General features: G+C 31.2%; 2 protein-coding genes across 3 annotated transcripts in view; one reads left to right on the forward strand and one right to left on the reverse strand.

Annotated features, from left to right (window-relative positions):
- Positions 1 to 27,503, forward strand: part of LOC129907563 (major facilitator superfamily domain-containing protein 6) — a 59,140-nt gene that overhangs the window by 7,510 nt on the left and 24,127 nt on the right. The gene's annotated exons all lie outside the window — the stretch shown is intronic.
- Positions 68 to 27,407, reverse strand: LOC129907562 (transferrin). 2 transcript variants are annotated; one of them, XM_055983842.1, is made up of 3 exons: positions 27,228 to 27,407; positions 1,958 to 2,325; positions 68 to 1,895 (listed from the first exon to the last, which is right to left on the reverse strand). In XM_055983842.1, the coding sequence occupies exons 1-3, from the start codon at positions 27,247 to 27,249 to the stop codon at positions 231 to 233; spliced, it is 2,055 nt and encodes a 684-aa protein (XP_055839817.1). In that variant the 5' UTR covers positions 27,250 to 27,407; the 3' UTR covers positions 68 to 230. The 2 variants fall into 2 exon arrangements, with proteins under 2 accessions (XP_055839817.1, XP_055839816.1); XM_055983841.1 differs by lacking the exon at positions 27,228 to 27,407 and adding an exon at positions 23,988 to 24,431.

Below are 27,503 nucleotides of genomic sequence, written 5' to 3' on the forward strand. Positions count from 1 at the left end.
GTAAGTTTAAATTTTAAACTCAGTACGCCGTCAATAACTGGATTTACAAAAAATACATTCAATTAAGTTTATTTTATCTTGAACAAAATTTATTACAAGTAATATCACAATTCATTAAGTGTAGCATAGAGCAATTAATATTTTTTCTATGAAGTGTAGGATTAGGAAAATTTTTGTCCTCAAACATTCCTAGCAATACTATAGCGATAAAAGTTGTACAATGCGATCAACTACAGAATCAAATTTATGACTACTGAGACTATAGCAATCCAACTTAATACTAGTATAACTCTAGGCGCTCCATTAGCTGGATATTTTTCAGCAACATACTTCTCAAAAATATCTTCCATTACTCGTGCCGATCGGTCTGCTTTCAAATCCGTTGCACCGCGAAGTCCATCTGTATTATCCCTAAACATGACATTATTTTTTTTATCAAATGGGCCAAACATAGTGAATGGTGTCGTTTGAGATTTATAAAACCTCCCAAATAAACGATCCATTTCCCTGAAGGAATTATAAATCTCGTTGCTTCTTGTGATCGTTGCATTGTGAACCATTATATTACCTCGCGGTGTCCAATGTAAATAACAATATTCAAATTTAGTTGCTTTTCCGTTTGGGCCAAATGGACATAAAACTTTGAAAGCTTTACGGTCAACGTTCTTCGTCCAGGTTGAATTCAATGTTCCATTTGAAAAAGTTTTAAATGTATATGAGCTAACAAATGCAACATCACCACCATCTTGTAGACAACGAAGAGCACCCTCTTCACCCTTATAACTTTCTGTACAGTCGTTTTTCATGCGCGGATCCCAAGTGCAGGATTGTCTTGAAAAGAATTCCGAAATTGGTGTTGGTTGCTTAGTTACGTTTGCTATAGTTTCCAGAACCGATAAATGTGCTGGTCCTTCAAAAGATGGAAAACAAGCCTTAGCTCCTGAAATGTCTTTGAACTTATCGAAACCAGAATTCTTGCGAATTACAGCTATTGTTGCATAGCGCTCGTGCATATCTTCAGCAAACTCGAAAAGAAGAGGCTTAAGTTTAAAGTCTCTTTGTGCTCTTACTCGGGTTTCATGATCTACAAGCACAACATCGGCTGTTTGGTACATAGTATCATCTAAACATGTATTAAGACTGTCTGAGCGAATGCACTGAATATTTGGTTGAATGCCGTAGACTTGTGAAGCTTCTTGCAGCCATGAGCACTTGATATGCTGGATAATTGATGTGGTGCAAAAAACTATGGACCTTGGAGGATTACACTCAGGAAAGCTATATGCACTTTGAAAGGCTGTCGCCTGATCTAGGTAATCATCAATGGGAATGGTGTTGTCCAATTGATTTATGTTCACATGGTAAGTCTCCAACAAACTAAGTAAAGCATTCTTCCAGCCCTTTGTATCATTATGAGATAGGCCGGAAACAAGTTGACGAACTTGTGCAGCATGACTTCGTCTTGCAGCAACTGCTGGCCACGGTTTTGACACCCATACACATGGTTTTGATGCATTTAATGGCTGAAGATGTCCATCAGGACAGAGGTAACTATACTCAGATTGATCAGCTTGAGCTTGAAGTCCACTAAAACCAAAATGACTTTTGACATCATCAAGTCTCGCCCATGCAACATCACCTCCTCCACTAGTTAAACAGTACAGAGCACCCCGACGACCCCAATGCTTGTCTCCTACTCCACAACGATACGGATCATAGCAGAGTTGACAAAGTGATGGATACTTTCCTTTAAGCATTCTATCCTGAACGGGATCTGTAACCCATGGACCCGCTTTGCAACTTGGTCCAAAGTAGTTGGCACTTGCTCGGATTCTATCTTCGGTTAAGGACAAGCTAGGATCACAAGTTTTTGGTACGAGAAGTGATTCAAAGTACTAAAATATATAAGAATTTGTTATTAAAACGTTAATAATTGTTATTCAATTTGAAAACCTACATTTGCCAGAACTTCCGTCCAATGATTTTCAAGAGCGTGCCCTGGGTGGCAAAGTTTTGACTGCTTTAAATCATAAACTGAGTGAATGTCAGCCTCATTATCAACAACCGCAACAACTTCGTATTCAAAAGGAGTATCATGAAAACGCAGTTCACTTGTGACCAAAATCTCAACACTAGCCCACCTTGCAGCTACCAGGTCCTCAGATGAAAAAACTCCAAAATGAGCTGTGCCTTTGTGAATTCGTCGCACACAATCTAATCGATCAAGCCCAACAACGCATTCCATATTAGTTTGAGCTTCTAATGTCGGACAGAATATTGGAGTTTTTCGGTAATTGCCACGGCCTTCAACAATGCATACACGAACTGAAAAAAAAAAAATGCATGGGGAGCTGATTAAGTCATTCAAAATTATAGGATACTAGTTTATTTTTTTAGGCACTCATGTACGATTTCATAAACAAGCACTGAAAACACAAAAATTTCTTTAAATTTTGTCAGGCCCTTAAATCTTTTTGGTTTCATCAATCTGAAAAGGGGAAATTTTAGGGAAATTTCTATTAAAATAAGTTCTCAAAAAAAAAATAAAACAAAACAAAATTTAAGAAAGTGGGTTTTTCATTTCTTTAGTGTAATAAGAAATATACCTATAGAATAGATGCTTTTGGAAAGTTAGTTGTGTTACCTAGGTATATAAAAACATTTTTTATTCTAAATAAAAAAAATCACTAAAATATTGAAAACAAGTGCAAAGTCGAAATTTGTTTTTTAAATTTAAAATGTTACAAAACAAAAAAATCAGCCAATATTCACTTCATTAATACATCTGATTTCTGATGACATTTCAATGACACTTTTAAAATTTAATGAGTCAAAAATGGGCATTTAGTTTATAGGGGTGTTTAAAAGCTTGATAACATTAAAAGTGCTTGGTGAAACCGAAAAATCCTATTTTAAGGTTTAAAAGCCTGTTAAATGCTTAAAAGACCTTCGTGAAATCGGCCATCACGCGTACTAAAATGAAAAGCACGACTGGGTCGTACGAACTTGCTCTTAGGGTTTAAGTTGAAAAAAATTTTCAAAATCATTACAGAAGTTTTTTTAAAAAAAACATTTTTTTATACCTAAATCATTTTTTGAAAAAAAAAAAATTTGAATAAATAATATAAGAATAAAATTTAAAAAAAAATCAATAGGTAACCGGTTTTAAAAAGTTCGATTTAAAAAAAAAAAACATTGCAAATTTTTTTTAATAATACGAAAATTATAAAAAAAATGTATAAATTCATAATATAAATAGTTTTTTACAAAAAAATTCGTTGAAATCGAATTAGTAGTTTCGGAGAAAATCGTATTTAAAAAACGGTTCTATGGCAGGTACCGTTAATAAGGATTTTCAATTTTTTTTCATCAGAAGAGACCCCTTATCTTATAATTTATTGACTACTTTGAATTTTTTTAAAAAAATTGTTGGAACCATTTTTGAGAAATTTCAACTTTACTAAAATCGTTATATAATGAGTACCGTTATTTTTGGTCCAACAACATTAATTCAAAAAACCGCTCTAGAGAGTCGCCAAATAAGGCCACATACCAAGTTTGCCATTAATCGGTCCATCCGTTTAGGCTGTAGACCGACAGACAGACCGACAGATTGACAGACTGACAGACGGGCAGACTGACAGACTAACAGACTGACAGGCTGACAGACTGACATACTGACATACTGACAGACTGACAGACTGACAGACTGACAGACTGACAGACTGACAGACTGACAGACTGACAGACTGACAGACTGACAGACTGACAGACTGACAGACTGACAGACTGACAGACTGACAGACTGACAGACTGACAGACTGACAGACTGACAGACTGACAGACTGACAGACTGACAGACTGACAGACTGACAGACTGACAGACTGACAGACTGACAGACTGACAGACTGACAGACTGACAGACTGACAACTGACAGACAGACTGACAGACTGACAGATTGACAGAATGACAGACTGACAGACATTGTACAAACACTTAGGGCCGGTTTGTTCACACTCGATTATCTTTTAAGCAAGGATTTTTATATGGAATAATCCTTGATTAAAAGATAATCGACTGTGAACAAACTGGCCCTAAGGCCAGTATGCTGAACAAGATGGCGTACTTAGTTTCTTTTGGATTAGGTCAAATAAGAAAGATTTTTGCGTTTAAAATTTTGTTTGTACATGCCAAAAATTAGGCTATAAAACACCATATATTTTCTAATTTTTGATTTTTTATCTATGTAAAATGATGGAAAATCTATTTTTTTTTAAGTATTATACGTAAGACAAGTTATTTAAAAAAAAATCTGTCGAATGGCTATTTAAATCATTATTTTATGGAAAAAAACGTCGATTTTTCTTACATTTTTTAACTATAAAGGTACAAATGTATGCGAAAACTCAACATTTTTATGTAGACACCTTTTATGTGTTAGTACTCTGGAATATTATACATATGTAGATGTAGATATTTAATTAAAAAATCAGGCATGGTATCAATATTTTAATTTAAATTCTTTCAATTTGTTTAAAAATTAAAACATATTTATATGAGCTTACATACACAACACATAATATATTTGTCAGTCCATCTCTAACTTAAGGGGGTTTGTCACGCTTATCTGTTTTGACTCCTTTAACGGTCATCTATTTTTTATTTATTTTTTTAGCTACTTGAGCCCATGGGTGTTTTGCCCCCTTCCGATCTTACCTGATATTCTAGAATATTTTTTTTCTTAAGGTTCAAACCCTTAGGATTCATTCTCTCACAAAAAATACTCTTGAATATCCAACTTTCATTATAAAAAAGAATAAGTTAAAAACTTTAAATATCTCACGGTAAAAAGTGCAACTTACTTTTAACATAAACGGTAACGATTTGTTGAAAAATTCCATATTTTATCCTGAAATTCAAGATCAAATCGTTGCCACCGAGTGCTGCATTATAATTTAAGTAATACGAAAAATATTAGAAAAATTGAAGAAAAATCGATGAATTTTTTCATGAAAATAATGATTTAAATAGTCTTTCGACAGATTTTTTTTCAAATACCTTTTTTTTACGAATAATACTTCCAAAAAAATAGATTTTTCATTATTTTACATCGATAAAAAATCAAAAATTAGAAAATATATGGTGTTTTATAGCCTCATTTTTGGAATGTGCAAACAAAATTTCAAAAGCAAAAATCTTTCTTATTTGACCTAATCCAGAAAAACTAAGTACGCCATCGTGTTCAGCATACTCGAATTATCTTTAGTAGATATGAGAGCCCTCTGTCGGAAAAAAAAGTTCCATTTTCGAACACAGTGTTATTATTTTTTACTCGATAACAAAATGCAGGGTTCGAATTACGGCACACGATTACAATCATACGTTAACGTTTTGACTATTTCTGTCTCTATTTGGTTATTAGAAAACGATAGGGACACATAGCAACCATTCGTTAACGAACGTATGCCGTAATTCGACCCCTGGTATATGCCTATTGCCTATTTTTATGCGGCTTGTGTGTTCGAAAAAAGGTCATAACAATCAAATATATTTATATTTATATGTAGGTTCCAAATTTATTGGCGGACAAGATAGTCAGTAGACAGGTACAGTCAATTATTTCACAAGGGTTGTTTTTAAGGGTTTAAAAAAAGGTTTTCCCAAGAATAAAAATGGGTGTGTTTTTTATACTTTTGTAATAACATTGTGCAAAGCATCAACCCATTTTCCGTTAATAATTAAAACAATGATTTCTACTATGATTATGATTACACGGTCAACAAAATCGGGCAACTCGTTGACTCTCTGCCGTCACGAAAAAAATCCATATTCTCTCCGAAATTCCAGAATCCCGGAAATACAAAATTCCGAAAATCCAGAATCCCGAAAAACCAAAATTACGAAAATAAAACAGAAAAGATAAAAAACTTTTCAAAATAAATTGTCTGTTCACTGAAACTTTAATTGAAAAATAAAATAAAATATAAATAAAATAACAATTTAAACATACAATTATAACTTTAATATTAAAACTCACAATTGTATTGATTTTAGTTCAACGATTTTTTTCCACTTTACTCAATCAACACAACACTGCTAAAAGCACTATAAGAATTTGAAATCATGTTCAAAGAGATATTAAAGGAATTATACAGTTAAAAATCCTGAAAAATTATAAAAAATGAAAAATTTGCGCAAATTTTTCATTTTATATAATTTTCCGGGATTTCGGGACCCCATTCTTAATACTACGTTTCCACCAGAATGATTATCGAGTTTTATTCTAAATCTCGGATTGAAAGTAGGTGAAAATACTAGATTTAGGGCAGCTTTACCCAAATCTGAGATTTAGTGAAGTAGATTCAAAATAGATCTCGAGATGTATGGTAAATCTACTTAGCTAAATCTCGGATTTAGAGTAGGTGGAAACATAATATAAACTTAAACAACAAAAATAAATTTTTAATTCTTACCCAGCAAAAAAACACATTTTTTAAAGATTTTACAGGGTGTAGGTCTTCCTAAATATATTAAAATCTATGAGTTTTGTGACAAACTTGTAAATGCCTTTTTTTGTTCAATTTTGCAGATAGAGAGTTTATATAGAAAAATTTTATTCTTAGAATATACCCAAAAATCATCCCCCAAAATACTTTTATCTCATTCCGGGACACCCTGTATAGCGACCATACGTTAACTAAAGGCCCAACTATAATAGGCATATGCGCGCATGGGCTTATGTCAAAATGGCATGAGTGAAGCGGCCCATACACACCACACTTTTTGATTTTTTTGTATCGGTGTCATGATTGGTGTGCCGTCTGTGGTGCGGTGTGCACACAAATGTGCGCACAAGTGTCTTGTCTATGGGCCGCTTGAGTTATCGACCATACACAATTCTTATGGGATAGCCATATACTTATATGCGCGCTTCGTTACCTTTCGTTAAGTTTCTCAGAATAAAATGTTAACAACATGGATGCAAGGGGGATGGAAAAATTAAACTACGAGTAATTTTCACTTAATAAAGATGTGATAAACGAATTGTGAATTGAATAAAAAGTTTTAAAAATATTTTTGTGTAATTCAACGCGTTTTTTAAAAAAAATTATGGAAAACAAAAATGACAGAGGGCTATGCGCGCGTAGGTTCATTATGGCCACTCCTCATGTTTTTGACATAAGCCCATGCGCGTATATGCCTATTAAAGTTGGGCCTTAACGTGTGCCGTTGTTTGGCCCCTGTTCTGCTTTTCGTCAGGGGTGAAGGCAAAGTTGGATTTTCTGAGGACCAAACGACAGTAAATGCTTACTTCGGCGCAGTCTCTTCCTGGGTACTCAGGTTCGATCGTCAACTATACCATTTGCAGGATTGGTGTCGGTGAATATAACTTTATCCGGGTTAGGTAGCAAAGTCCTTTGGTGGGATGCCTCGACATCCTCTAATAAATCTGGGTCTGCGGAAGGGTTCGGCGCGAAGTTACTTTCAGAGTGGGCTGCAAATGATAAACTCTTTTCATGGAATTGAGTTGGAAATAGTTAAGAATCGAATTATGTATATTATTGAAACTCAAACTGTTCCAAAGCGTACATTTTACGTACAATGGTCAGAAAAAGTATTTTGACAAAATGAAAATTTTTCTAACTGATGAGAGTAATCTGTAACGGTTAAACATAAAATAAGGAAGTTGATGGTCATTTAATAATTATATTATATATATGTAACTTCATGATGGTCAATGTCAATTATATAGTTGGTATTATGCTTCGAGGCTGCATTTTTTGTATAAAAAGTGTTAATTTCTGAGGGAAAAATGTATTTTTAAACTTTCTTTTTCAATGTTGGTAAGGTAGGGTAATGCATTTTACGACCGACAGACTTTTTAAGGCTCCGATTTGTAAAAAAGTGGGCAAAACGGCGGAACTTAACATTGAAAATAGTGCATCTTCTGTTGCAAGTTATAATTTCGGTGTGTCTGTTAAAAAATCTGTGAAGGACTGAATTAATCGCGGGAAACTATAAATTACCGAAAACATAATTATCTATACTATGCAAAATTTACCACGAATAGACAACAAATGAAAAAATGCACTAAAAAACAAGACGCTTTTGATGGACCAAATTCATATGAATTTCTATATCAATGATCCGTGAAACGCAAAGGAACTGTTAAAGCTCCGTAAAAATTTGGAAAAGTTTGTTCCAGAAGCGAAAAGCACAACAACATGTACCTTTGAGAATTCAATTTTTTTTATTTTTTTTTTTATTAGGTAAATACTGTATTATTAATTAAAGATACATTTGTTAATTAAAGATATTTTTATAAAAAATATAAAACAATTGCAACAACATAATACTTTGTAGGAAAGTATTATTTTGTAAAGTTGCAAAATCATGTGTGCAAAGTGGTTAGTGGGCCCTTGTCTGAAAACTACACGGAGAAAAAAAAGGGCACCTTAAAATAAAATGAGTCAGCTTAAATCCTACCACCTTTAAACAAAACGACTTCGCTTAAAATAAGTGAAATCCACTTAAATTAAAGGTGAACTTCATTGCATTTTAATGTGAATGTTCATTAAAAAAAAAAAAAAATTTTAAATTATTGTAACACCTTAGCTTAAGTTGCAGTTTAGCATATTTATTTCCAACAGTGAGATAGCACGATGGTAAGGCACTCGCCTAGTAACCTGAACCCTAAAATGTTTCCACATAATAATAAGATGATTTCCCGCTTAAATTAATGTCGATTTCTTTTAAACTTTCGCATTCCAGAAATTAAGATGATTTGTCACTTTAATTTAAGACGGAAGTCATCTTAGCAAAAACCATTAAGAAATCCGCTTAATTTAGGGTGGCATAGGTACACTTATTTTTATGTGGTCTGCTTTCTCCGTGTATTACCTGAATTTTTAAATCAAAATCGTAAGAGACGTTCTTGAAAGAATTAAACTTTTCCAAAATTGGCATATGACAGCAAAGATAATTTTCTATAATCTTTGATGACAGGTTCCGTTATTTTTGGTACAAAAAAATTTATTTCAAAAACCTCTCTACCTTCAAAATCCGCTACACAAAACAATCCGTTTAGTCTGTAGCTCCTTATACAGACCGAGAGATATCCTGAACGAATAGCAGATTGAAATGTGGACAGATTAACGGACTTTCGAGACCCATTTTGTTCGCACTCTATCATCGTAATATTATGGTTTTTTTTTATTTGTTGTATCGCAATTTGTAAGTACAAATAATAATTTACTATGTTTTTTTATTTATTTCGAAAATGTATGAAAAAATGTTAATGCTTAGAAATATAAAAACAAATTGTTTACAAACCAAATAAACAACAAAAAGGAAAGTAGGTACTCAAACCATGAAATTTCTATTCTTGTATATTAACATTGTTCTTTCTTTCCAGTTAAACAAGAAATTCAGATTGGCTTAATCACAAAAAATCACATCATTAAAATATTATAATTATTTTCATATATTCGAACATACAAAAAATATTTTGAGAATGTGAGACTTTCTTTTCTTCTCCTGAAATAAACTTCAGACGATGACATAATGGATCTGTTTATATTTTTAAAGACAAAGTGACATAATTCGAATTAACGTTTTTTAGAAACGAATGGTATAGGTAAGAATATATAATATTATAATAGAATTGAATAAATTATATAAGTGACACCGATATTTATACAAATTTTATTTTTTTTTTTCGGGCAATCAATTGTACTAACAAAATACCCAAAAGGGAGTTGAGCTTGTCCTAAAACCTTGATAATTTGTTTTATAAAAAAGAAAAAATTCACTGATACACACCTAAGGAAAAAGATATCAAACAAAATTAAAATATCGCAGCATTGTGAATTTCCTTATGAACTATTTAAAAAAAAGTAGAAAAGCGTTGAGAAAAATGCAATATTTTAAGTCAAGCAAAAATCAGTAAGGCAATTAGATTCAAAGTTGGTATTTTTTGTGACTCCCTAGGGGGGTAATTGATTTTTTTTACGGTTCCTACCTTTGCCATAACCAATATGGAAAACCTATACTTTTTTCGAAAACGACTCGTTACGATTTTAATTAAACAAAGTCTTGAGTTCTATTGATCGCATCGTCAATATTTAAGTCTTCAAGGCTAGTAAAAATGACAGAGCATCAGTTCCTGGAGGAGGAGGTATTCAATTCGTCTGTATTTTTTTTTTTTTTTTTTTTATGTTTGTTACCTCATAACTTTGGACTGAGTGAACCAATTTTGATAATTCTTTTTGTATTGGAAAGCTGGTGGCTGCAGTGTGGTCCCATTTCAGTTTCGTTCCATTTTAACCATAGGAACTATTTTTAAAACCATAAAACTATGGATCCATGGAAGTCGGTTTTGTTTTTTTGCTAAAAATGATTATTAGAATTTGAAATAGAGTGAATTTTGCCTACTCTAATTAATTGGAAAATTCGCGTTGTTTAAACCTCCGAAAACCATATAAAGCACCGATTTAAAGCTGTCAGAGTTTTTAATTCGTTATAATAAAGCTTAAGGCTATAAAGCTGCGTACTTTATCTCACAAGGCTTTAGTCCATAAATTTAAGGCCTTAGTATTTAATGACAAATTTTTGACGGCGATTTCATCACCACCACATAATCGGCTCAACGTTTATAAATTGGTGGATAACTTTCACATTTGTACAGTAATTGAATGAAATTAAATTTTATTATTTAATAAATAAACAAGGCTTAAAATATTCGATTTTATAAATTTAAGCAATTGTAATTTAGAGAGTACAAAACACGATAATTTTGGTCGTTGGTTTAGTTTTTTTCTTAGTCAGACTAAAAATTTTATTTTTTTTAAATTCTATTTTGGATTGAGATTGAATCAAACGATCATTTCTCACAGCATTATTTTTTTTCTAGCAGCTCTAGTTTTTAAATTGTTCATACATACATGAAAAAGCATACAAATTCATACAATTTTTTTTTTTTATTTTTTATTTAATTTTTTTTTTGGATTGTTATTTTACTTACTGATCCGAAATACATTACGTTTGTAATAAATTTTTCTAGCAAAACTTTAAAAAACCCATGTGATGAGAAAAACTTAAAAAAAAAATAGTATGAAATTACCCCCAAAACGGGAAAAATGAAAAAATCTGAAAAATTAGAGCTCCTAGAAAGGAACCAGTATGATTTTTAGGCTTAGTGAACTCAAATGCATTACGTTCGATAAAAATATTTCTAGAAAAATCTGGGGAATCCAAAATTGGCAGCGGATTTCCAAGGGAAAAATTTGTTGTCGAATTTTTTTCGGGGGAACACCATAAAATGTTCCGCCTTTGCAGATTTTTAGATACCCAAAATTTCAGCTTGATTGGATAAGTCTAAATGGTGCCGACACTCGCTCAAAGTATGAAAAATCTCTGTTTTTTCACTGTTTTTCGCAGAAAATTAGCTCTAGCTTCCAAACAGTGGGGTTTATTTTCACTTTTTATATATTAAATTAAAGGTAGTGTTGTTACACATAACTTAGATGCTAAACTTGTTTAGTTTTACTAATAAAAAAAGATATTGTCATCAATTTAAATTTTCAGTACTTACCTCAAAAAGAGCTGAAGTGCAAACTCGATTTAAAATGAAACTTTCTATGTTATAGAAAGGTATCTTATCGAAATGCTTCTCGTATAATATATAATAATTTTATCACCAATAATAATATATAATAATTTTAACAACAATAGAGGCACAAAGTAAAATTGACTAAAAAAAAACAAAAAGGGCACCTATTGGGGGTTGAACCTGCTATGTTTTTTTTTTTTTATAGAAAAAAATAAAATGCAGTTGTAAAATACATATTTGTTGTTTTTTTAATGAAGTTTAAGCTTCACGAGTCGTTTCGTTGGTAGTTCAATAATTTTATTAAAATAAACTCGCGCTTTTTGCTGATTTTACTTTGTATGTTAAATAAATTAACTTAAAATAAAATGTGAGTATTAATTCTGTTGCGTTTTTGTTTTAATATTAAAAGAAGTTTTAACAATTTTAAGTGTTTTCAGCCGATTGAGAATAGACACAAGTTTTCTCAAAGCAACTCCAAATCTTTTGCCCGGAAACCCGCATTTTAAAGACGGCTTTAAAAAAGTGCAATCACTTAAGGTCGTAAATGATATGGCAGAAAGAGGAGTCCAATTAATAACCAATTTTAATAACCTTTTAACTAAAGATGAGGAACAAAAACAATACGTACTTCAAGTAGTCAGTGAGTGCCGAAACTTGTATCCTGATGCTTCCAAAACTACTTTAAGTAAATCTCTTGACACATTTTTTTTTAGTAACAACTTCATTAGTTATGTATTAGAAATGTAATGGGGACTTTTCACGAGTCGATTTTTGCCGTGTGGAGAAGCTTTTCGACTCGTGTGAACGTAATTCGCAGGCGACTAAAGTGACAATCCCTATAGAAAAATCATAGTCGAACGACATATCGTGCGGCTAAAATCGACTCGTGAAAAGTAGGCATAAGACGATATTAAGTATTTTGTTTTTTTTTTTGTAAATCTGTTAAATGTTTCGTTTTTTTTTATTAAAACAGTTAAAAAAAAAGTTTCATTTTAAATCGAGTTTGCACTTCAGCTCTTTTTGAGGTACATAAGTACCTACTGAAAACTTACAGGGCTATTCTGGAGTTGTGATGCTCACAAGTCACAATTTTTTGTGAGGTTATTTTTGTGAGGTTTCTTATGAGGTTGTCACAATTTGGTATTCTGCGAAAAACCTCATAAGAAACCTCACAGCAAATTCACCACAAGAAGAGGTGAGTTTCCAATTTTGACAGCCAGCTGATTTATCAAAACAAATCAGATAAAAAAAACAATATGCACATTGCACAACATTTTGTAATTCGAAAAATAAAAACAATTAAAACATGGAGAAAAGGTAAATTTTCTAATCTACTTAGGTACATTTTAATAATCTCATAAAATTTCAGAATAAAATAAAAACGAAATTTATCGACCGAAATAAGTCACTTTCCATCTAGTACAGAGATGTCAACACGATCCTCTGGTCAATGGTGATAATACTTTCTCAGCGTGTTCTACTTGAAGCGGCACCATCCAACAACAAGATTGTCCAAAGAAACGCCAAGAAGAACATAAGGAATATGAAATTCTATTCGAAAATGACTATGACTATTTTTGAAACATTTAAAAGAGTCCTGGCCAAGATATTGTCTGGTTCGCATTGGTCGCGATGGAGGACTACAAACACTTGAACTATCTGCTTTGCTGAGACCGAGAATTCCAGACGAATCGTTCAAACGAACTCAGGTCAATCTAGAAAACAAAGGACAAGCATGACATTCAATTACAAACGCATCCAAATGTCCATAAGGAACTCTTCAATACCACTCTCACAAATCGGATTCAAGAACACAACCCCGGATTCAGATATACTTCAAAAAAGTAGTTGCAGTAGTAAGCAAACCTCACAAAATCAAACTCACCTCACCTTATGAGGTTCTTGTGAGTGTGAGGTTTTCGTTAGAATACGAAAAAGTCACAAAATCGGGTTCAACTCGAATTATAAGGTTATTGTGACTTGTGAGGCATCAGTGAGGTTGCCCAGAATAGCCCTGTTAAATTGAAGACAATATTTTTTTTTATTAGTGAAACTAAACAAGTTTAGCATCTGAGTTATGTGATTTTTGATACTTTGAGCGAGTGTCGGCACCAATCGAGCTGAAATTATGACTATCTAAAAATCTGCAAAGGCGGAACATTTTGTGGGGTTCCCCCGACAAAATGTTCGAAAATCGATTTCTTGCGGTCACTCTAGTGACCATATTTCTAGGGGCAAAACCCGGGACAGATAAAAAAATCGGTGGATTGTTTTGAAAACATTCGTTGGTTTTTCAAAAAAATAAATAATAAAATGATTTTTCATAATAATCTAGTGACCATATTTCTAGGGGCAAAACCCGGGACAGATAAAAAAATCGGTGGATTGTTTTGAAAACATTCGTTGGTTTTTCAAAAAAATAAATAATAAAATGATTTTTCATAATTTTTCCTAATTTTGATATCAAGATTTCTTAAACTATTATATGTGAACATTTTCAAACATTTTCAAACATTTTCAAACAAATAAAATAATGCTGCAAGAGTGGAGTTGTCGGTCTAGTTTTTTTATTTTAATTTAAAAAAAATTATTTAATGGCGTAAGAAGATAAAAATTATTGATATTTTTGCTTTTTTTGATGAAAACTGATTGGGTCCAAAAAATTCTAGCTCTTTTTGTAGATGTCGCACATACATGGTATAAAATTTATAAAATTAAAATTGATTTTTTACCTTTTACGCACTGTAAAAATCTAAGTATGGCTTTATTCTTTAGAAAAAATATTGAACTTTTTAATTACGTAATTTTTTTGTAAGTTTTTCATATAAAAAATTGATATAATGAGAAAAGAAAAAAGACTATTTGATTTAGCTTATTCTTGTAAATTATGATAGGATTCAAAAAGTTATTCCGTTTTTGCACAAATCATTAAGTTATACATATGTTAGGTCTTAATCTTTAGTTTAAGTACTTTACTATAAGATTTATTATATCTTATAATTTTTTTAACAAGAAAGTTGGCAAATTAATAATTTTTAGATCATTTTACTAACAATAGCACACGACCTGTTTTCTTATGACGTTATCACGTAAAATCATCGTCCATAAACCGGTTTTTACAGACAACCACTTTTTAGTTTCTAATTTTGTTATTTTTGTTGTTGTTAATAAAAACTTTGTTTCAGGACAACTTGTGTTTATTTTTCTATGTAAAAACATATGAAAACGGTTTAGCGCCCTTTTTTTCATATAGCGACTTTTTTCGACAAAAAAGCGATTTTTTTTTTTCAATTTTTTAGATTAGCGACCATTTTTTTCTGAAAGCGACTTTTTTAGTGACCTTTCAAAAATTTTCAACGGTAACGCTTGCTAGAACTAAATAATGGATGAAAAAATTTTAAAAACGAAAAATTAGAAAAACTTTTATTTTTCACATCTGTCAAAAATGGTTTTATTTCTTGTTTTTGGTTTTCGGATTGATCTATGTTTTTGTTTGCATGTGAGGTGAAGTTTCGGGGGAAAGATCCTCCCCCCCCCCCCTCAATCCGGCGAGCTTAATGACGCGCAACGCAAGCAGATCACGTCACTGGAACTTAACATTCCTTCCTTCCCTTTCCAAACACCTCCTTTCACCTTTCCCGATTTCCTTCCTCATCCTTTTCCTACCCTACCGACCTACCTACACTTCCTCCATTCCTTTTGCCAAGCCACAAAATGGCGAAAAAAACAGAGTTAAAAAAGAATAACTTTAAAATTAGTACGAAATTACCCCCAAAATGTGTATAAAATAGAGCTCTTAGAAATAAATGAATATGATTTTTAATCAAATACAAATTTTTAAAAAGTTGAAAATTGTGGGCCAGTGTAATCATAGGTACCTACTTACATTTTGGTTAGGGTCAATGTGGGTAGTTTTAAACCATTTCACGCTTTTTTTCTTTTGACTTTTGATTTTAATATGTTTTCAGGAAACAACTTGAAAAATATCTTCAAATGCAAATATGGAATGATGGCAATTCTTTTGTATAAATATAAAAAATATTCCCCAAATTGTTTAAATTACTGTCAAATATGGCATGTTTACAAATACCCACCATGTTTTTGTTTATTTACGAATTTGGGATAGATGTAAACGGTGCTAATACTATATTTTTACTCAATTTTAAAAATAAATGTGATTAATTAAATATGAAATAAAGAGAAATTTATACTGTTTGCTCGGACAACATTCTAGACTTAGTATCGAAAACAAATTATTAGTTTACAAGCAGGTACTTAAGCCTGTCTGGATATATGGTATTAAAATCTGGGGTTGTACCCGCGGTACAAATTTAAACAGATAAAAAACTTTTGAAAATAAATTATAAATATAATTTGTAAATGCGCCGCGGTATATAAAACGAAGATCTTCCAGCAATCCCCACGGTTCGCGAAGAAATAAAAACCTTTGCCCAAAAGCATAGAAAACTGTTAGTCGAACATACTAATAGAACAATACCTACTAGAACTTCTCGACCAGACAAACTTAGTACGACGCACGTTTGCGAAGGACGATCCTTCCCATTTGGTACATTTAAATTTTTCAATTTAAATTCTTTATTTCAAAATACCAGCATCGATTAATATAATTATGTTAATTAAAACGTTTTAGAGATTTTATTTGATTTATTTCATATAAAATATTTTTTTTTGATTACAAAATTTGAACCATTACTTAAATGATTTAATTAAAAAAACATGTTATTTAGCTATTTTTAAATATCATCAGTAAGAACTTTCACTGGAAAGTTATGTAACTTAACTTCGAGAAGGATAAATTGCGAGGAGGATGTTTTAGTGCGGTAAGAGTCTCAGATAACTATGAGCATGAGCACGCGTTTTTCGGTTCTCATAGAATCTTTTGAAGATTTCAACACCTACCCACGGAAAAAAAAATTTATCCCGCGGGTTAAAATTTCACACCGCAAAATAAATAAATAAAAACCAAAATTAACACGTATACCTATCACATTTAAACACAATTTTTTTTAATGTGCTCGTATAAGTTCTCGTTTCATTCAGCAATATTATTTTTTTTTAAATAATGTATTATTTCAACAGATAATATTAGCTGTGTTTTATTTTCCTCGTGATGCAGATCAGATATTGTTTCGTAAATAAATACAATGATCTGATCTGGATCTCGAGGAAAATAAAACACAGCTATTAACATAACATTAATTTTAAATAAATAAATACTAAAAAAGAGCACGTATACACCACAGTGTATGTGAACAAATAAAAAATAAACACAAACCCAAACAAAAACAGATATAAGTAGACCAAATAAAAATATAAACAGAATTTTTTTTATTGTAGTTTTGATTGATAACTAAAAAGTTTTTTTCCGGGATTTTTTGGCTATCACACAATCCTGTAAGGCGAAGCACAACAAAAACATAACTGTTTAAATTACAATGGCACAAAAACCATTGAGATATAAAAGTGTACCAAGTTCTAATGTTGGATTTTTAATTATCAATTAATTTGGATTGTTTCCTTGATAATTTTTCTTTTAATTATAAATTTTTAAAGTTGTTTGAAAACATGCCAATAATAATAATTAATTAAAATTTCATTGATACCAATTATTTAGAAAATCATACAAAAATACATCAAAGGGTCCACGCCTTCTGAGTAGAAAATCTTTCTCTTAAAAATGTTTCCTTTGCATAAGATACCAGCACAGACAATTATATAATTAGATACACGGTGTAACACTCAAAATATACGCGGGCGGAGACCTATCAGGTTTTGTAGAGCTAGTCGCCCTGAATACGAAACGGTATTTGAAAATCCCCTAACACCCCCAAAATCTAGAGTTACGGGCAAAAAACGGTTTTTTGGACCTTCACCCATTGAAAAAATTCTAGTTTCAATACAAACATTTTTTTCCTTGGGAGGGGGGTCTATCTCCCCCCGTTTAGGTGGAAAGGGCATTTTTCTAAAAAAAATTATCAAAATAAAAAAAAATTATTAAAAAACAACGGCAACACTTACAGTAATAAATGATACCATTTCCGAAAGGAAAAATTGTACATTTGATTCTAATTTTTAAATCAATATAATATAACCAACGGTTTTTGAAATAATCGATTTCAAAGTTGAAAATAGGCGAACAAATTTTTTTTAAAACTCATTTTTGTCCAGGCTGTGAATTTTAGTAAAAAAAATTACTCACACAGAAAACTGCCTCAATTGATTCCTTAAAGAACAGTGAAAACTATATGTTTCTATGTCTTCTAGTTTTTGAGAAAATTGAAAAATAAAAACAAATAAAAACAAAAAATATTTTGAAAAAAGAAAAATCTGATAAAATAATTTTTCAATTTTCTCAATTTTTTTCTAAGCCAATTTGGAAGTGATTTTCATAAAAAATACCTCGATTGATTGAAAAATAGATATAGTTTTAGAATATATTTTTTAAATAACATGTTGTTTTGAAAACATATAGGTACTTTAAATTGATGCCGAAGTTGGGCAAATGACGAAAAAAATGGAATTTTCGAACTTTGACAGCTTATAAATTTAGTTACATGTTTTATACATTGTTGAAAAGGTATATTTATCTTCTATCAGAAACTGTAAAAAAAATAGAAAATGGTTAAAAAATTGTCGAAGCTAGAATTTTTCCAATGGGTGAAGATCCAAAAAAACCGTTTTTTGCCCGTAACTCCAGATTTTGGCGTGGTTAGGGTATTTTCAAATACCGTTTCGTAAATAGTGCGACTAGCTCTACAAAACCTGATAGGTCTCCGCCCGCGTATATTTTGAAACCTCATTTTTGTAACACCGTGTTATTTGTGTTCATATTTTCATCGCGCCAATATAAAGATCTCCGGAGAATTTCCCAAAAAGAATTATATCAGCGCTTATTTCGCACTGTAGGTAGTAAATAATCCTTTTATATCAGAACTGGACAAAATTGAAACGGGACCACACTGCAGGAACCAGCTTTCGAAGACAGAATTATCAAAAATGGTTTACACAGTTCAAAGTTATGAGGTAACAAACATACAAAAATACAGACGAATTGATAAATGATAACCTCCTCTTTTTTGGAAGTCGGTTAAAAATACCAAAACAAAAACATTTTCTTAAATAGAAAAATAAAGAGAAAAAAGCTTCTTAATTTAATCTTGTCCGGTGCGGCGACTAGTGGAAAAAATCAAAAAAAAAAATGCCAAAAATGTGGAGCAAGTATGCCAAATTAAAGGTAATAAGTCTGAATGAATGAATCGACAGTTAATTTATGATAAATTTCAATTTTCTGTTGTCAGAGATCCTCAGAAGACTAATAAATAAAAAAAACAAATAATGAGAGTAAGATTTGTAGTTACCGGTTAAAAGAGAATTGCGTTAAATAGTTAACATCGTGTTAAATTTTTGACACTATTGAGGTGAACAAAAAAATTTCAGCTGTATGGCTCTTTTTAATAAAAAAAAAACAAAACAAAACCATCTGCAAAAAAAATTGAACTCAAATTTAACCAGGTCCCAGAGCCTTATAAATTTTTAACAGGTGAAAATTTTTTATTCACCTCAATAGTGTCAAAAATTTTACACGGTGTTAACTATTTAACGCAATTCACATACGGCCTTACTGAAGAAAAGAAAGAACTTATAATATTTTTTTTGATAGGTTCACATTCAGGAGAGAAAATGTAATTATTCTAACTGCATATTTTTTTTAACATGTAAATTAAAATTTTTTTTGAGAGTCCAAATCAAAGCTTCTTTGTTCGTGTTAAGTACTAACTTCGATAAGCATATATTTTGAGATGTGTCAGATGGGAAAAAAGTGTTTTTATTTAAAGAAAGAAAACAATTATGAATATCTTTCAAAAAAAGTAAGTTTTTGCAGCAGAAACTTTCGCTTTATCTGGCAACAAGTGTCTGTTTACGAGTATTTTTTACAAATGTGTTCAAACAGGGAGCTTTTTGATGTTTGGTTTTCCAACTGAACAGCCCGAGTGCATGGTGTTTTGCAGTTTATGGAGTCAAAATTAAATATGCAATCAAATTTAGAGCCTGAACATCAAGAAATAAATTTAAATAAAATTTTGGTGTTGCCTCAAATGTATCCCACATTTTCGTAGAATCTACACAAAATTTTGTAACCGTATAAACTAAAGTACACGAATCACATACTTTTTTTTTGGTAATTCTTAGAACTTTCCGGAACAAAAACAAAAAAAAACAATGATTACAATTTGTGAAATATATTCAAATTAACACCTTTTTTTATAGTTTTGGTTACTTAGCAACCAGAAATTCTTCTTCAAGTAATTTTTAACAACCCAATACACGATCTTGTGACGCGACTGTGCTGCCAATTCTCATTCATAGCGGATTTTATTCACGATGTCACTTCTATATAATTATTCAATGGTTCTATGATCAGAGGATGAAGTTGCTTCGTATGATAAAAAAAGAGTAACAAAGCTTGATCAAATTACCATCTCCCAAGAAAATACCGCACACCGTTCCAATACAATTAAAAGCAAACTCACCAGCGTTCAGTTTGTCTCAGAAAGGAAACAACAAAAAACCTAAAGGCTTGCTCCAAATTTCTGAGGCTAATAAAGCGAGAGTTGTAATCCCTGACATCAAGATCATAACAACCAACGCCAAATAAAAATCAAGAATCATAAATCATTTCTATTTTAGTCTTTCGTTCTGAATAAAAATATCCTTAAATTGAAGAAGTAGTTTCATTTAAAAGAAACTATTTAAGATTTAATATTTTTATTACCTAATTATAATTGTTTTGATTAAAAAAAATGTATACTCCTAAATCAAACGATATGATATCAAATACCATCGTAATTGTTTGCGAAAATTAGAAGAGTTGTAGAATTTGTATATATCTTCTGGTCAGCCTTCAAATTAAGCTTTTATTCGTGACTACAGGAAATGCCTCATCCCTCATGTGCTCATTTTATGTATTAAAGCTTCTAAACTACTTATCCTAACTTAACAAATAAGGTATCCTTGGAAGCTACTTGCTTCTTGTTAAGGCTACCTATATGTATAAAATTGATTATGGCGCCCAATAGATGCAAGTAATGAAATACTGTTGTCAATAGGCGCGTCCCACCAAGAAAAAATCTCTGTGAGCTCAATGTCATTTTGAAAAAGAGCAAAATAATTTTGTGGGACAAGTTTCTCACATGAATCCAATTTTTTTTAAAGCCACTTCAAACAACTCCAACTTTTCTTGAAATACTCAATTGTGAAAAAAATTATTTCGAGCAAGCTTAAAATAATAACATATTCTTCAAGTTTTCATTAAATTTTTCATGTTTTTAGCACATTTATAGCTGCACACCACCAAAAAACAAACCTCAAAACAATAAGAAAAAAAAAGTTAAAGAAAGAGAAGGAAAACTGAGAAATTAATATCTTGTTTTTTTTTTTTAAGTTTAAGTTTATTTATTTACAATAACAGTTTGTACAAGTACGTAATCTTTTATAGTACTTTTATCTTTTATAGTACTTAGATATAGTGTAAAGTTAACATTGATTAAGAAAAAAAAAAAAAAAAGATAAATTACGATGAGCAAATCTTTGTGGGAGTTGGGATTTGGGAATAGGAATAGGATCATTGTTGGATGAGGACTAATGTTGGACTGGGAGGGATGAGAAATAAAGAAAAATTGCAGTTGTAAACTTTTTAACGTTTACAATTAATTTGATTACACTGGTCAACAAGGTTTTTGCCACAACAACCAAAATATACTTTTCTAGTAGTTTTTGATGTGCTGAACTTGATTCTGAAGTCAAAAAATTGTTATTGGCCTCCGTTTTTGAAATATTACCGTTAGAAAATGTCAAAAAACGTCATTTTGGCTGTTTTCGAGGCTATGTTTTTATGTGGGGTAGTTCATTATGAATTAATTTGTAACGGTGCCTATAAGAACTGGTTTTATTCTTTCAAAAAAGTTTAAATATTTTCGATATCTCTTTTACAGCCCGAGATATTTAAAATTTAAGCAGCGGTCTTTGAATTAGAAACAACATAGGCCAACCAAATTAAACATTTTTTGCCACAAGAACCAAAATATACTTTTCTGAAGGTTTTTGGGTTGCTGAACTCGAATCCGCAATCAGAAAAATTCTATTAGCCTTCGTTCTTGAAATATTACCGTTATAAAATGCAAAAAAATTTGTTTATAATAAAATGACGATTTTTAGCATTTTATAACGGCAATATTTAAAAAACGGAGGCCAATAAAATTTTTCTGACTTCAGATTCGGATGCATCCCAAAAACTACTAGAAAAGTATATTTTGGTTCTTGTGGCAAAAAAAAAAGTTAAATTTTGTTGACCACTGTTATTGATGGGAGAGAATTCCAGAGTCTGACAGCACGAATGAAAAATAAACGGGAATCCAAAAAATTTTCGTCTCAGAAATCTCCGAAAAAAAGTGAGCGCTCGGCTGAGATTTTTTGTCTCACTTGAAAAATCTCTGAGCCCTCAGAGATCTCCCTTGGTGGGACGCACCAAATATTTTTTAATATACAGAGGCCATGAAAATACTTTGTCAAGAAATTTTAAATTCAAAATTATTTAAAGAAAAAAATAATTACAGAAATTAAAACCTGAATAGTTCTAAATCACGTTTTAAAAATTATGAAAGAAGAAAATACTGTTATCTAATGGTGTTTGCGTTTGGTAACAAGAATAAATTCATTTTTGATTTAGATTTCTCGAAAAACTGATTTTGACAATTTTTGCCTTCGTTTGGCCAAAATAATTGATTTAATTTTGTATCCCAATTCAATTTTCTTCTTACTAAGAACATTTTACATCTTACAGCTTGCTAGTGGTTTTTTTTTTACTTTGTTCCGTTTGCAAGAAAGAATTAAAATTGTTTAAAGTTGAAATGGAAGCGGTTTGAGTCACTTCATTATTTATTCATGCAGCTCATCTGCAGATGATATAAAATATCATCAGTTTAAAAACCTGAACATTAAAACAACATTGACAACTGATACCGCTCGATCTTTCACAGACACAAATATGCGCCAATACTAGGTATAGCAAATAAAAACCATCTTAGATGACAATATTTTCTTGTTCCATAGTGTTTAGTGATTTTAAAGTAGTCAGGTTCTAATTTTTGAACTAATAAAAATAACGCCCACTATCTAAAATATGCCTAAGCTCGTCTATATCAATAACGACATTATAATTATCTTACCCTTTCCATCATTTGAACTCGAATCCGCAATCAGAAAAATTCTATTAGCCTTCGTTCTTGAAATATTACCGTTATAAAATGCAAAAAAATTTGTTTATAATAAAATGACGATTTTTAGCATTTTATAACGGCAATATTTAAAAAACGGAGGCCAATAAAATTTTTCTGACTTCAGATTCGGATGCATCCCAAAAACTACTAGAAAAGTATATTTTGGTTCTTGTGGCAAAAAAAAAAGTTAAATTTTGTTGACCACTGTTATTGATGGGAGAGAATTCCAGAGTCTGACAGCACGAATGAAAAATAAACGGGAATCCAAAAAATTTTCGTCTCAGAAATCTCCGAAAAAAAGTGAGCGCTCGGCTGAGATTTTTTGTCTCACTTGAAAAATCTCTGAGCCCTCAGAGATCTCCCTTGGTGGGACGCACCAAATATTTTTTAATATACAGAGGCCATGAAAATACTTTGTCAAGAAATTTTAAATTCAAAATTATTTAAAGAAAAAAATAATTACAGAAATTAAAACCTGAATAGTTCTAAATCACGTTTTAAAAATTATGAAAGAAGAAAATACTGTTATCTAATGGTGTTTGCGTTTGGTAACAAGAATAAATTCATTTTTGATTTAGATTTCTCGAAAAACTGATTTTGACAATTTTTGCCTTCGTTTGGCCAAAATAATTGATTTAATTTTGTATCCCAATTCAATTTTCTTCTTACTAAGAACATTTTACATCTTACAGCTTGCTAGTGGTTTTTTTTTTACTTTGTTCCGTTTGCAAGAAAGAATTAAAATTGTTTAAAGTTGAAATGGAAGCGGTTTGAGTCACTTCATTATTTATTCATGCAGCTCATCTGCAGATGATATAAAATATCATCAGTTTAAAAACCTGAACATTAAAACAACATTGACAACTGATACCGCTCGATCTTTCACAGACACAAATATGCGCCAATACTAGGTATAGCAAATAAAAACCATCTTAGATGACAATATTTTCTTGTTCCATAGTGTTTAGTGATTTTAAAGTAGTCAGGTTCTAATTTTTGAACTAATAAAAATAACGCCCACTATCTAAAATATGCCTAAGCTCGTCTATATCAATAACGACATTATAATTATCTTACCCTTTCCATCATTTGATGACTTATCCGAAAGTACAGAATTCATACAAAATATATGCAGCCAGTAGAAACAAATCAATTTTGATTTCATTTTCATGTGAACGACAGTGGAACTTGTTTAAAAATGTATTTGAAATTGTTGCTATTGTTAAAACTCAACACACACATACACGCTCACAACAAGAATATCAGCTTAGGTTCTTATCAAGAAACCGCTATTCGATGCGGAAAAACCTAACAAAACATTAAGCACGCTTCTGTTTAATCTATGTAGTCTAAAGCTACACCAAATCAGAATGTATCTCTACCGCACGATGTCCGTCAACTGACTGAATGAATTCAACTTAAGTCACGAACTAAATTCGGTTTTTAGTTTAAGGCCCTGCCGATGGCGACTGCCTATTATTTAAAAAATTATTATAGTGTCATCAGTCGTCACCGTCGAGTCGGTCATCTTAGCAGAAAATGAGAAAACACTTCGCACCTTTGGACGTATTCGCCTAATTATAGGATGAATATGAAGCAACACATACTTTTTAAAAGTTTTGGCTGCTTGAATAAAGAGAGATATACATATAAAACGAGTTTTATTTTAAATCAATGGTTCCCACTGAGCTGAGAATTATTTGCGCGTTCTTATAGTCTATGGGATTAATACTTAATTATCAAGAATGAAATCTTGTTTTCTTCATTATCAATATCTATAAATACTTAACATGCAGCTTGAAATTAGAAGAACACGTACCTTAATATCTACCTACCAATAGCATATATGTACGTATGATATAAAACTAACTTGGGTTTTTAAACATGGCATACCTTACTAACGGGGGGATTTTATTTATGAATCATAGGGAGATTCATTGAGATTTGTTAACAATCAAGTAATTAATACAGGCGAAATGCGTTATAACAACTTCAAGGTTTAGTGAAGATTTAAACTGGTTTTCGATTGCGTTTTTCAATGTACTTGATGTGATAAAATTATATCATTGGATTTTAAACAGAAAACTTTCGTACAGGTAATTATTGTTACAAAACATCATATTTAAAACAAGTAGGTAGATACCTATTGGAGTATTTTGATTTTTTATTCATTAAATTCGCATTCAACAGCATACCTAAATATCTAGTGTTTAACTTATACTTTAAAAATATGAATCTTCAAGAAGATTTAAATTGGTGTGAACATGGATAATGTTTGTCGTAGCCAAAACATTAATCTATGTTTTAAGCCATACCAATATAGCTGTTTTTTTTAGCATTAGTGCTGTTTTTGTTCCTCACTGCTAACCGCAAACAGCAAAACACTCAAGAGAGGTAGTCAATCAAGAAATTTTACAAAGTTTAAACTGCATAAAACACCACTCAGGGTTACCTTTGGGACTCTTAAGAGTCGTAGTGACTCCTTCAAATCGCTGGAACTCCAGGACTCCTCTTTTTAAAAATCATTGAATTTGAATCCGTTTACAAATTTGGGCCTTTTTTTTATGAACACAGAAATATTTATTAAATTATGTTATACTAGCTGACCCGGCGGACTTCGTTCCGCCATTTCTTGTATTTATTTCTTATTTTCGACTCTTTAATGAGCTATCATTTTCCAATAAAAAAGGGAATCAAAACTTGAAAAGTTCGTAAAATGAGTTTAAAAATGTTCACTTTTAAACTTTCAGCAAAAAGCAGCCTATGTAAAATATGTAAAATGCTCACTACAATGCCACACTACACAAAATTTCACAATTTATGGTTTTTCTAAAAATTTGCTTATTTTCGGTCCATAATTTCTAACACAAAAAAAAAACAAAATAGAAAAATAATTTAAAAATTGTTCGACATGGTCGCAGTGCAGTGAAGTCGTCGGTCGGCGTAAAGTAAAATTGTTCTAAATTCACTTTTTACCGAAAATGAGTAAATGATGAAGTTTTACTAATTTGAGGGTGCTCCTTCCGAATTAGAAAACCGTTTTTGTTAAAAAAAATTCATTCCGTAGATAATGTAATTTAATGGGACATAGAATAATAAAAACAGGGAAGTAGCCTTTTGAAAATGAGCCCGAGTGTTCTTGATTGTTCTAAGTCCCATCATATTTTGTTCTAAGTCCACTTTTTATTTAAGGAAAAAACGTACTTGTATAGGAATTGTTCTATTTCCAATTTTAGATTTTTAGTTTTAAGAAATATTTAAAAATAGTATGCACCTACTAACGAGGTAAACTTGTATATTATTCAAGAGAAAAGAACAAACACCCATCATGGACTCCATGGCCCTTGCCACTACAAAGTTCGGACGATTACTGAAGAATATTTGACAACCTTTTGTTTAAACACTTTTTGTCTTCCAATTAAATAATAAAAAAAATCATCAACTACCATGGCACGGTATAGGTAAAAATAATATTTTAATTTCGCTCATCAACAACCCAAAACGCTACATATTCCTTCTGAATCAGCCTATATTGAGGTAAGAAAATTAAAATATAGGGGAGTGGGGGCAAGACCGCCACTTTAGTGTTTGACTGTCTTAGAAATCAATAAAAAACAACTTTAAAACTGAAATAAAGTCTTTATTCATTAAGTTAATTGTTTATTGTAGGAACTCTCATTGTTATAAAAAAAAAAAATAAAAAATATTGAGCGAAAGATAAAAAGTTTTCAGAAAACATCTAACAAAAAACGGTCTTGCCCCTAAATGGGGGTAAGTTCTAATAACAAATATTTTACTTGAATAATGCACGCTGAAGCACAATGAGAACCATTTTAAACTTTTATAAGTGGGACTTATTGTGTTTCAGAGGTCATTTTTAGATTCTTTAAGAGTAGTAAAATGTTGTGCTGGTGAGCTCAAAGATTTGTCTACAATCTTGTTCTTTACTACGAAATCATTTCTGATGTTCAAAAATAGCCGTGTTTTATTTTTATTGTGATCCAGATCAAATCATTGTATTTATAGCTTTACAACAAAAGCACGATTTCGCTTTGTTATTGTATTTTGCTTATAAATACAATGATCTGATCTTGATCACAAAAAAAAATAAAACACGTCTAATATTTAATGTTGTTAAACCAGTTATCTCGTTCGCAGTATCCATATATTTTTGTTGCAGTAATATGTAAATAAATTTATAGGTAAGATATTGACAAGATCAAAATTAAGAGCATTATTTTCTTCTTTCTCTTTGTAGTGGGTTCCTATCCCAGCTGTTAAGTTGTCCAACGCTTCTTTTATTCTGTTCTTACTTACTATCTTTCATGTTGCATTCCATTTTCCTTTCAGTTCAGTTACAGGGTTACAGCGCGATCATGAGTTGCCTTTGACTTCGATTTTAATTGAATACCTTGGTATTTTGTTTTTACTTTTGACGGTGTTATATCTATACTGCTATTTATGTATTTTAATATTCATTCCTCTAAAAAAGAACCGGACTGATATAATAAATAAACGAAGCAGTACGTTGTGAGATATAAACATTGAAATTTAATCTCCGTTATAAACAACAAGTTTAAAAATAAAATTTTG

This window comes from Episyrphus balteatus, chromosome 1, assembly GCF_945859705.1.
Source record: "Episyrphus balteatus chromosome 1, idEpiBalt1.1, whole genome shotgun sequence".
NCBI lineage: Eukaryota > Metazoa > Arthropoda > Insecta > Diptera > Syrphidae > Episyrphus > Episyrphus balteatus.

Bases quoted from the DNA above. Each gene is read 5' to 3' on its own strand.
- LOC129907562 (XM_055983841.1), bottom strand. From the start codon at position 24,081: ATGAAAATGAAATCAAAATTGATTTGTTTCTACTGGCTGCATATATTT. The intron at 2,326-23,987 runs GTAAGATAATTA...TTTTTTTTTCAG, and splicing joins GTCATCAAATGATGGAAAGG to TTCGTGTATGCATTGTTGAA. The intron at 1,896-1,957 runs GTAGGTTTTCAA...TATATATTTTAG, and splicing joins GGACGGAAGTTCTGGCAAAT to TACTTTGAATCACTTCTCGT.